The sequence below is a fragment of the Babylonia areolata genome, chromosome 27, assembly GCF_041734735.1.
Source record: "Babylonia areolata isolate BAREFJ2019XMU chromosome 27, ASM4173473v1, whole genome shotgun sequence".
NCBI classification, from domain to species: domain Eukaryota; kingdom Metazoa; phylum Mollusca; class Gastropoda; order Neogastropoda; family Buccinidae; genus Babylonia; species Babylonia areolata.
Window position 1 is genome coordinate 10267310 of NC_134902.1, and position 12935 is coordinate 10280244.

Here is a 12935-nt window from a genome sequence, read left to right on the forward strand (position 1 = left end):
CTATCGCGCTGACCATAGCACCGAAACCACTCTCCTCCACATTCTGAACAATCTACTGATAGCGTCCGACTCAGGAAAAATTTCCCTTCTCACTCTCCTCGACTTGTCAGCCGCCTTTGATACGATAGACCATTCAATCCTTCTTTCCCGTCTTCATTTTACATTTGGTATCAACGGCACTGTTCTAAACTGGTTCAAATCTTATCTCACTGATCGATTCCAGTCTGTCACTGTTGATCATTTCCAATCTGAACCTGTTAAAATCGAACATGGAGTCCCACAGGGATCTGTTTTAGGCCCAGTGCTCTTCACACTGTACACTGCTCCTCTCGCTGAAATTATCAACCGCCATAATATCAGTCATCATTCTTATGCTGATGACACTCAACTCCAGAAGAGTGATACCCCTGAAAAATTGTTGTCGCTCTTGCAAGAAACATCCAACTGCTTCCTGGACATTCAAAACTGGATGACTCGAAATAAGTTACAGTTGAACGCGGACAAAACTGAAGCAATGATCATAGGAACTAAACAAAAACTGTCTTCCATCACAATTGACACAATCAAACTTGGCAGTACATCCATCCCTCTTTCCATGTCAGTCAGGAACCTCGGTGTTGTCCTTGACAATACACTGTCCATGCAAAAATTTATCAGTCAGACATGTCAGTCCTGCTACTGTCAACTGCGACGCATCAGTGCCGTCCGGAAATATCTGTCCACTGACGCAACATCTAGACTTGTCGTTTCTCTCATTCTCTCTCACCTTGACTACTGTAACTCTCTATTGTCTGGTCTGCCTGCTTCATCCATTCAGCCCCTTCAGCGCATACAAAACTCTGCTGCCCGACTCGTCCTCAGAAAGAAAAGATCTGAGCACATCACTCCTCTTTTGCAACATCTCCAATGGCTCCCTGTCTCACACCGAATAAAGTACAAGATCAGCACTCTATGTTATAGATGCATTCACAAAACTGCCCCTTCCTATCTCTGCGGCTGCCTTCACCTCTACACTCCATCTCGCTCACTACGATCGGCCTCGGATCCACTCTGTTTACGCATACCCAGATTCAAACACTCGACTATTGGCCGCCGTTCTTTCTCTGTTTCTGGACCTTGCGATTGGAATGAACTTCCTTTTTCGCTTCGTCAAGTCTCCACACTCAGCTCTTTCAAGTCTGGCCTTAAAACCCACCTCTTCCCAAAACAGCCTCCCTTGCCTGCCCTTCCTTGTCTTTAGTTTCTACAGTATTAGAGTTATGCATGCGTGTGAATGACTGGTGCGAAAGCTTTGATTTGTCTCTGCACAAGATCCAGCGCTATATAAATACCATTATTATTATTAACCCAGGCGTTTCATGGCGTTCAGAATATCCATTACTCCTCTTTTACTTTTTCTGCATGGTTCGTCAAGGGAAGTAGTGAGGCAACATTTAGTCATGAATACCATCCCTAAATATTTATAAGCATTTGATATTTTAATGTCGTGTTCACCATACAGCCACTTTTCACTCCTCGACAAATATCCACCCATACGAAACCATTCGCACATATGTATCAGATATTTTAAGTTCTTCAGACATAGATTTACATGATATGGTGCCTCGTGTTCTGGTGCCACCTGTCCCTCCCTGGGAGTTAACAAAAGCAAACGTCAACATATGTGTTTCTGACACAACAAAAGGAGAATCTCCACATATAATAGCAGCATCTGTCAGAATTGAATTAGAAGGAAATTTTGATTATCACTTAAAAGTTTACACTGATGGCTCAGTCCTGGATGATAGCAGTGCAGGATCTGTTTTTGTCATTCCTGACCTAAAAACAGAAAAAGCATATTAATTAGGTAAGGGACATTCATTTTTTACAGCTGAATGGTGGCCATCCTTATGGCCTTAAATCATCTTGTTGCTATACCAATCATAGTAAGTAATATCCTATTCTGTGTTGATTCTCAATCTGTTTTAAAAAGTTTGCTCCTTTTTGAGAATAATCAAAGAGAAGATTTATTGTTTGAAATTAGGTATTTATTGTACTCCCTATTTGTGAAGGGTACAAATGTGGATTTTTGTTGGATACCATCCCATACTGGATTCCTTTATAACGACCAAGCAGACAGGGCAGCAAAAAGGGGAGCAAAGAATCATATAGATTGTATAAAAGTATATTGCCCATTGTCATACAACGAAATAAGCAATATACTAGAAAGAGACTTTTATAGGTGCTTGAATTCAAGTCTAAAACCTCATCAGTTGACTCTCTCAGACTTTGGTTCAATTCGCAGACCAATTCTGAGTTTAGCTCTCAGACTATTATCAAATTCATTACGGACCAAGTATTGTTCTAATGTCAAGTGCATATGCTTTAGTAACCTGACAATTCAGCATATAATTTTTTACTGTAGTTTTATGAAGCCTTATGTGTGTCTTCACAAGTGACTGAGAACGTTGATGTTTTTGACTTTTTGCAGTCATTATCAGATGTTTCGCTTGTCAGTTTAACGACTTCTCTTTTACTAAGTCCTTTAAATAATTTCCTGTAATTGTATTTAGAATTTTTTTTCAAATTTCACCCTCATTTGCCCAGTTTCCCCCAACCCTCCATTCATTCACATCTCCCACCCCTTCAAACTGATAATAATCAAATGTATTCATAAATACTGTTACAAAATGTCTTCAATCACAAATATGTGTGACGGGACATTAAACAAAATTCCTCCTCCACGAAACACAATAATGTTTGTTTTATCTAAATTAACTGTGAGACATAAACGGTCAGCTTCATGTTTTAAAACATTCAATTCATTCTGCAGACCTACCAGTGTGCTTGACATGAGTATCACATCATCTGCGAAAAGTAATAAGAAAATTTAAACAGTGTTAGGTATAATTTGAATGCCATGTTTGCCCATTTTTGATAATTCCACTGCCAAATCATTTATAAGAAAAGAGAACAACATAGGACTAAGTAAGCAACCCTGTTTAACTCCCCGTGGACAATCAAAAAGATCGGAATACAAACATTTGTCACGCACACATGCAAGCACAGATTTATAGATTCCTTCAACAGCCTTATATAAATGTCCCTTTATACCCGATTTCCTTAAAACATCCCATAACCTATTTCTATCCACTCAATCAAAAGCCTTTTTAAAGTCTACAAATGCAAAGCTTACTATTCTTTTGTAAATATTTCTGTACAAGTCTATAAAGTGTAAATATATGATCTTCTGTACTGTAACCCGCCCTAAAACCTGCCTGCTCTTCTACTATCTTTTCTTCTTTTTCAGCCCAAACTGTTAATCTTTTGTTTAAAATACATGTGTATGCTTTGCTTATAATACTGGTCAGAGCTACTCCATGATAGTTGTCAGGCATATTTTGGTCCCCTTTCTTTGATTTTTACCACTCCTTTGGGAATAATCCATTTTTTAATAACCAGTTAAAAAGTTGAACAAGGACGTCAACAACATCATCACTCGCACCCATTTTAACATCTCACTGATGATTTTATCAGAACCAGTGCTTTTACCCACTTTCAGATTCCTGATACTGTTGATAACCTCCTCTTTAGATATGTCATTATCAAATAAAGGCTCTGATTGTTCGTTTTCTTGGTCACAGTCAACAGGAATGTCATCCTTGTGGTTGTCATCCATGATACTGAACACCTTAGAGAAGTGCTGATACCACTGTTCACTTGTTATCTGACTATAAATTATCGATTTACGTGTGACTGTTCTGATTGTTTGCCAAAAATCATTAGGTTATTGAAATTTTGCTTTAGTTAAAACAGTCGTTTTTCGTTATATTCGTGTTTCTTCAGTTTTCTTTTAACTAGTCTTCTTTTCTGATCACATTCATTGTCAAACCAGTCATTAGATTGTCTTTTCTTGCTGCTTACAGCTTTTATCATGCAAGCAGCAGCTCCATATGCTTTTACCAGAATACTGACAGATTCATTTACATCAGAGTTCATAACCTCAGCTGTGTTATTTAGGTATGTTTTAAAGGCCAGTGACTGGAGCTCTTCCTGATATACATGTAGCAGATCATTTGACCGCACTATCCTCTCTTCGAAATGCTCTGATTCAATTGGATTATTTCCCTTCCTTTCTGTGTCACGCCAGAGCAGTTCAACTGGTGAATGCCAAGATTCGGTGCGGTCAATCACTTTTACATTACATTTATTAGAAAACAGACTTTCTGAAATAATAAAATAATCGATAACACTATTTCCATTTGGACAAATATAAGTAAACTCCCCTCTACTATCACCTGCACAAAACCCTTTCAAAATGACTGTTTAACATATAAGAACACAGATCCAACAGTGATCAACCAAAGTTATCAATATTATAATCTTTAGAATACCTGCAATAATCATCTTCACAATTAATCAGGCTTACATACTGGTGTGCAGTTTTCCATGTTTGAAAATTTGGTTTGTTCGTTACCAGTTCTTGCATTAAAATCACCAAACATAACAATATACAAGTCATCCTTATCAATTACTTGCATTATGCATTCTTTGAGAATCATGATGCCATCTTTCAGTTCAAGAGAATCATACAGAGGGCCATTTTCAGGAACAACGTAGCAATCGAAATCACACCATTTTCTTTTGACCAACAGCAATACTCCTCCCAAATGCCTGCCATGACATGAAAGTTTGACAGCTGGGACAGTGAACTTCAAATGGTCAGGAAACGGTCCGTTGAAATTAAAGGAGCTATCTGCGAAAGTTTCTGTTAAGCATGCAAAATCAAAGCTAGACACATAGTTCATGAAAGAAAGAGTCCTTGACCTTAGCAGCCAGATTTTCCACATTAAATGTCAGAAAAGACAGATCACATGAATGGTCCCGCCTGTCCTATTGTGTATTGCACTGAACACGGCTCGGGGTCACTGTCCTCTGGGTATCGGGGCTTTGTGGGGGCGAGTTTCTTGTTTTTCTCCAGTAGTCACGCAGCTCACCTTGCTTCTGTTTTGCTTCACTGCATGTAGTGCCACTGTTTGCACATGCAGGAGTTTACTGTGAGGGAGAGACTGAGAGAAATAGGCTAAAGAGAGAAAAGGGGAGGAAAGTGCATGCTTGCAATTGTCCATACCCAAATGGTCAATGAACTTTGTATATGGAAAGTGTGAATATATATATATATAGAGAGAGAGAGAGAGTGAGAGAGAGAGAGAGAGAGAAGAACAACAAATGCATCAATCTATCACATTTTCCAAATTTTCAGAACAGTTTCGTTTCTTCCTCAAGGAATCTGTTCACATGTTGCCAGGGTCACTCTTACACAGCTATTGTGACACAAGCACACCGTGACGTACATGTTGTGATGCAAATTCACCACTGTCGGGTTTTGCCCACAGCTGAAAGAATTATAATTGTCTATTTTCTTCTACTATCAAAAGATAAGTTTCTTAAAACTTGTATATGTCACTCTCCAAAGGTGGGGACCATTACTTGACCTAAGGATAAAAAATAACATGCAAACAAAATTAAATTTCTGGGAGGTTTCTGAAAGGTACATGTATGCTCCATTGTGTGCTATACATTATTTTTTTCATAAAATGTAAGATGGCATGTGTACTGGCTGGTCTCAATGTAGCTTTTATCTGAAAATGTCCAAAGTAACATGGGCAACCAAAACTGCAAAAGATTTCACACCAATTTATAATCTGAACAAAGATAAGATTGTAATAGCGATGAATAAGCAAGCTAAAAACAGGCAAACAATAATAAAAGTATTAATCTGTGCTTAACAAAGTCAAGGAATAGATTTTTAACTTAACATATTTGTGACACTGCACACAAAGTTTGCATCTGTATACAAAGCACCTCTAAATCATAAAATTCACCTTTTTGCAAGAATACATTCACTTTTGATTACAGAAACTAACAAACAATACTTTTAAATAACCATTATAATTAGAACTTTAGAAGAGTCCGTAATTATTACAAAAAATATCAAAAAAGTTAAAAATAATGTCACATGTAATGATGTAAAATGGACTTTTGATATCCTGAAATTAAATGATACATCTTCACTTCCAAGAAACTGCTCAATGAAACATGTAATAAAACTAACATCCTCAAAACAAACTAACAAGCTATGTCTTATCATTATCATTATTATTATTGTTGTTGTTGCTTAAAGTCAAGCCAACCACACAAGGCCATATCAGAACTGCCCAACTGCACAAATGTCCAACCGCATTAAACACAAAACTGTCAAAAATCATTAAGAAGAAACATAGTTCATGACACATTATCTTAATCAAAACCATTGAGCTCATTAGGGCATATAAGATTAGGCCATCCTGAGGACATCAGCCCTTCCCATTATTTATCATCTCCAGTTAACTTCTTTGTTCGTGGGCTGCAACTCCCACCTTCACTTGTATACATGTACACAAGTGGGCTTTCATGTATGTAACCATTTTTACCCACCATGTTGGCAGCCATGCTCCGTTTTCGGGGGTGTGCATACTGGTTATGTTCTTGTTTCCATAACCCACTGAACACTGACATGGATCACAGGATCTTTAACGCGCATGTTTGATCATCTGCATTCATATACACATGAAGGGGGTTCAGGCACAAGCAGGTCTGCACATATGTTGACCTGGAAGATCGGAAAAATCTCCAACCTTTACCCACCAGGCGCTGTTACCAGGATTCAAACCCGGGACCCTCAGATTGAAAGTCCAACACTTTTTAACCACTCGGCAATTGTGCCCGTCGTCTCCAGATTACAAAAAAAATCTCATAAAGGAAAAAAAACAATATTTCAAAGCCAAACAAAAAATACATTTAAAAAGTCCACATAGGCAAATAACACTGCAGAATGGACAGCTAATGCCCATCCCAGTATTAACAATCTCACTACCAGAGCATAACAGCACAGATAGTACATAATATTATTTCATGTTACATCATAAACTGCGCAAAAGAGAAAAAAGTGTCAAGGCTTGTTCAAATAAAGAAAGGGAATGGACTGGGAAGGCCAAAAAAAGATACAACAGTGAAGGAAGAAAAAAGCAGAAATGAAGAGAGCACTATAAAAGAGGAAATTTCTAGTACAGATTTTCCAGTATGCGGAGATGCTACTTATACTGAAAGACCCCCAGCATCCAACGGGGGAAGGAAACTCCTCTGGTCTACTGAATATAAAAAAAAAAAAACGTTTTTAAAAAAGAAAGTCAAAACAAAATACATGCAAAAACAGAAGGAGCACAGCTGAAAACTTGATGGAAAAAAGGGTACTTACAACTTTTTTTGCTGTTTCTAATGGGTTGTTGTGGTGGGGTTTTTTTGGGGGGGTTGTCTGTCATTGAAAAAACATGCCTTAGCGGAAAAAAAAGAGTTAGCTGTGATGTTGCGACGCTACTGCTGATGTATATGACAACAAAACAAAGTTGTAGAAAAAAACTAATACCTTCTTGATATCATCCACCCTAATGATGAAGGCCCATTCTTTGTTGATCTATTAAACTCTTTTGTCAAACATTATACTTCGATAACAGACTGAATCTTTTTTAGAATTATGAAGAAATAAATATTATTTGTCACTTGATTAGTGCCAGGTGAAAACAAGAGAGGCAAGGCCTTCAAGACTCACTTGTGATACACTTTTTAAAAAATTGTAATCGTTAAAATGTGTTCTGTTCTATAAAACTTTGGGTTAAAAGAAAAAGAAAAAAAGAAAAAAAAAGTCCTAACACCTGATTCGAACCCCGCGTGTTCGGGTGAGAAGAAACTGTCTTACCCATTACACTATCGTGGCTCCTTAGCTGACATTAAAAAATATAATATTTAAACATGATTTTTTTAAAGGGCGATAAATCGATTGCAGTATTCGCAATGAGAATGCTGTTTAAATCATATTATTCTGGTGTATCTTGGGCATTCAAAAAATTTTTAAGGGCAATTACAAATTCTTTTTAAGTCCGCGGTAAAGGAGACGTGGCTATTGCCGCAATCACACTGCAACAGTTAGCCATTTTCTCTGGATCTAGATAGATGTACAAGTTTAGTTACACCCGTTGACACGGTCGATTCAATTTCTCTTTTATGTTAATTCTAGTTTTATAGTTTTAAAGTTGATACGAAAATTGAGTATTTTGTTACACTAATAACATGTAGAGCCAAGTACAAGTACTTCTAAAAGTCGTATGAAGTGAAAAGAACTTCATTTTGAGAAAAGTCAAGTCTGGAAAGTTTTACGTTTCATCAATTCAAGGGTATTAACTCTCATGGTTTATTATTTTTAACTGTGAATTCCAACTGATTTTCTGGATATTTTTATGGCAGTTTGGGGCATAATCCAGTAAGTGATCAGGCGTTCACAAATCTTTCTCTGAATAAATATTTAACAGTCTCCTCCAACTTTCCATCACATGTTATCGTGTATTGTCGATTGAATATAGAATTGAACGGGCAGGTCAACAACTTGAAACAAAATGGCATCATCCGATCGCGTTCGCGAGGAATATGAGCACGCACTTAGAATATGTATAAATATGTGTACGCAATTGATTTTTTACCCATGATCTTCAGGGCTCAGCCAATAGATCTATAAAGTCCACTCGTAGTATTGATTTTAGTATTTTCCGAAAAAGACCACTTGGGCGAATGAACATTGTGAAAGCCCTGTACACTGAGAGTAAAGCACAAATGCTTTTTATGTATTGAGTATAATTTCAAAATGTAATGTTTAAGATGAGAAAGATCAGTTTAAAGCAAATGAACCCCCCTAGCATTAATTACTGATTAATTTCCCTTTTTTACTATCTGCACCAAAGACATGCAAAATAAATATTACTTCCATGCTTAGCAATAAGAAGTTCCTGTTTGAACAAAAAATGATAAAATTAAAAATGACTGCTCTTGTTGTTGTGTCAGAATATCAGATCAAAGTGCCAAGTTTAGAGAATAAAAATAATAAAAAATATAACAGTAAATTCAGTTTGCATATAATTTGGCTTCTTCTTTTTTTTTCTTTTTCTTTTTTTTTTTTTTTTTTTTTTGCCCATCCCAGAGGTGCAAGATTGTTTTAAACAAGATGACTGGAAAGAACTGATTATTTCCTATTTTTATGCCAAATTTGATGTCAACTGACAAAGTATTTGCAGAGAAAATGGCAATGTCAAAGTTTACCACGGACACACACACACACACACACACACACACACACAACCAAACACCGGATTAAAACATAGACTCACTTTGTTTACACAAGTGAGTCAAAAAACACTTGGTTTTGAGATTATTAGCCTGATTTTCATAATAAGCCAAATTATCATAAACCAAATCAAATACAACTACTGCTATTCTGTTAAAGGAACGGATATTCAAAGGCATTTTATACAAAAAAGAAACTTTTTCTTGTGCTGCCCACCTCTTTCCTAGTCTCAAAGTGTGAAGGGCTCTCTAATTACAAAATCCTCCTCACTTCACTCTCACTTCATGTAAAAAAGTGGATATGAAAAAATCTGGCTTTCTCAAATCATTCAAATTGATTGACACAACCACTTTTTCCACTTAAATTCACTTTTCCAGTGTAAGCAAGTGTCATCAGCCTTCTTTGTATATGAAATAGGTCATGTTTTCAAGCGCAAAAGGGTATTGGATACTTCTGAAAAGTTCATGTGCATGAGGACACAAGACGCCACGAGTGATTGTCAGATGGAATCATGGCTCAAAATACAGAAATTAGAGTGTGAGTAAACTATGATATATATATATGCACAAAAGTGATGTACAATGATCATAATCATACTTTTTATTAATGTTTTATTTCTGTCTTCTTGAAATAAACATATGCACAATGCAAGTACTGTCTGCATGTCACACATTTGATTCACAGTCGGGAAAACTGGAATTAAAAAAATGTTTCACACTTACTTTAATAACTGTTGTTCTTACCATATTTCATGACTTATTTTTCAAGCATATGACATTGGGTTTCATCCTAGATTGATTGTTTATAGACTGCAAGTCACACATTTGACGGTTGGGAAAACTGGAATAATAAATACTTCAAACATACCTTAATAACTTTTGCTCTTGCCATATTTCATATCCACTGCTTTTTTTGCCAAGCTTCTGACATTGCATTTCATCCCAAAATGATTGTTTGCAGACTCTGTCACAAAAGAAATAGTTTAACTGAACCTGAAATGGCATCCATATTATGTGTGTGTGTGTGTGTGTGTGTGTGTGTGTGCAATATATTAATAAAAAATAGGGTCAAGAAAAACTAAATCAATATAAAACCTTATTGTTGAAAAGAAAAAGTTGGGTGTAAAAAAACTGACAAAAAAATAACCAAGAACACACACACACACACACACACACACATGCACGTACGCACGCACGCACACACACATCATGAAAGAGGCAATTTTTTCAACAAGTAATACTGTAAAAAAAGAAATTTTAATAAAAATAAAAATGAAACTACGCTGGTTTGTGAGTCTCATCTCTTTGATAGCAGATTTCAACAATTTTCAGATCCATCTAATAAACATGCAAGTGAGGAGATATTTAAAGAAAGAGAAAAAACAAGATTATTTCATTTATTTAAAAACTGCTAAAAGGAAGAAAATGACCAGGAACAAGGAATGAAAATAAAGTGTATGGTAGACAAAAAGAAAGATACAAATAAACAATGATCTAAAATAACAAGAAACTGCAATAATGTAGAAGAAAAAGAAAAAAGACAACAACAAGATGGAGTGAAGATTAAGTATGTGTAATCAAACCAAGATTTAAGGTAATTACAATAGTGCTCTCTCTCTCTCTCTCTCTCTCTCTCTCTCTCAGGTGACAGCCTCCTACAAGTCTGATAAACTGTGACTCTCAATCTCATCCCTGAAAAACAATATATGTTCTGGCAGTATTGCATTTTTTTGTGGGTGGGGTTGTGGGTGGGGGGTATTGTGTGTAAATGAAAATCATTGATATGTTCTATCACTGTGAATCACATGTTGACCTTCGCCTGTATGGATATTATGTTCTACTAATCAACTTTTTCCTTATTTATAGAATCTCTCTCTGACATGTAATTATTTGTAAGTGACACTGTTATGCAACCAAATCCTTATTTACTCTGTGTAACGCAAAAACAGATTGGTAGGTTCACAAATGTTGGTCTCTTTCACTGTTACAGTGTTAGAATGTCTGTTTTGTGAATTTTTTTATTCATTTATTTTTGGTTGTTGTTTTTTGTTGTTTTGTTGTTGTTGTTTTTGTTTTGCTTTGTTTTGGTTTTTTTGGTTACATGTTATGACTGAAACAGATTAAAAAAAAATTTTAAGTCGATGTTGGTCGTGTTAGGGAAAGAAGAAGAAGAAGATAACCCTTACTCAGAAAAGTTCACCAACCCGGGTCAAAGCGGGTCATGAAAGTAAACAAGCATTTTTCATTCATTCATCGTGACCCTGGCAGTCTGATTTTTTTTTAAAGTGAAAAAAGAACGTCTGAAAATTTATCACATATAAAGATCTAACTCGTGTCTATGAACCAAATAAAGCAATCACCAACCATTTCGAAAAGGGGGGATTGGAATCATCGAGAACTTTGTCCCACTTTTTTGTCCACACGATCTGTTCTGCAGCCTCCGCCCAAAAATCTTCTGGTCGTTCCACTGATTGACGAAAAACATCATCATAACGATGTCGGGTTGACGTTAAACTGAGCGCACGCGTTAGACATGTCTGATTTTGCAATCTGTCTAGCAGGCCTGGTTTCAAAGTAGAACGATAAAGCCTGGCAGCTGGGTAGATGAAATCTCTGTGCAACGTTCTGATGTAACCAGCCATGTTGTCAGTGTGGAAAGGAGTGGAGTCCCTTCGCCAGTAAACGGGTGCCTGAAGAGCTCAGCAAGTGCTGACGACACGAATTCGAAGGTGACACGCGCGCACACACATTCACCCATTCCCATCCCCTCCCCTCCCCCTTTGTATCTGGTCGTTTCGCCCCCATGTCAGCCCCAACCAGTTCGCCCCAAGTCAGTTTGCTCCCTTTGCTGTCTTTTCGCCCATGTTTAAATTAACATGCATCCACCTCTTCAAAATGAGACACATCAAAATATTACCTGGAATGAGCATAGTTCAATGACAAATATTTCCAGGTCAAAGTTTGACATGTTTGAATGGAAGGGATATCAACATTTGCTATTTTAGGCAAATCAGTAATACAAAATGCATGCAGGGTAATTCGGGGCAAGAAGCCCAGTCAGGGTCAATTGCACCCCCAAAATATCGGAGATCAGGGTACACAGCGAGCCAATGACACTTCTACCGTTTCCACTTGGTGAAGTCTTTCTTTTTACTTCTCTCTGATTTCTTCGTGTTTTTCTTGACAGTTTAAAGCAGCACTGATGTACTTGTGCATTCATGCATACAAAATATAAAAAAAGAAATATTCAGTTTTTACCTCTGTTGCTAGAGGTAATCTTGCACTTACATAATAAACTCCAAATTCAATAATCCTCCCATCCGATGAGTTTGAGCAGAGCGAGTGGATCTTGAAATTTGAAGGGAATCTGTAATGATAGAGGGGAACATTCATATTTTACTGGAGAGTGTGTATCTTGGGCGGACAAAAAAGGCATACGTCTTTCATTTTGTATCTGTCACACTGGACAAAGAATGGGTACACCATTGTTTCCCAACGCAAGCAATGCTGTTCAAAGCAGTAGTTTATTGCACGTGAAAGCAAAGTGCACTGATTCATGTATGTGTGCCATTATTTATGTATTTGATTTATTCATCTATGTTATAAACTCTCCTTGATTTTGGGACTTATTTATTATTGTAACCTACTTGTTTATATTTGAAGGTCGTTTTACATGTTTTTAGTAATTTTTTATAACGAGTGTGAAATGGAGACTGATGGCGGACACAAGGATATTTGATGCAGCT

The 12935-nt window shown here is 36.8% G+C and overlaps 1 protein-coding gene across 2 annotated transcripts in view; it reads right to left on the reverse strand.

Moving 5' to 3' along the window:
• The window catches only part of LOC143301279 (acyl-CoA synthetase short-chain family member 3, mitochondrial-like), a 180370-nt gene extending 168430 nt beyond the window's left edge, over positions 1-11940 (reverse strand). Inside the window, exon 1 of one of the 2 annotated variants that reach the window (XM_076615457.1) lies at positions 11554-11940. In XM_076615457.1, the coding sequence (XP_076471572.1) occupies positions 11554-11831 (278 nt within the window). In that variant the 5' untranslated portion in view covers positions 11832-11940. The remainder of the gene's footprint in view (positions 1-11553) is intronic. The other variant, XM_076615456.1, reaches the window with a different exon arrangement.
• Positions 11941-12935: the final 995 nt, after the last annotated feature.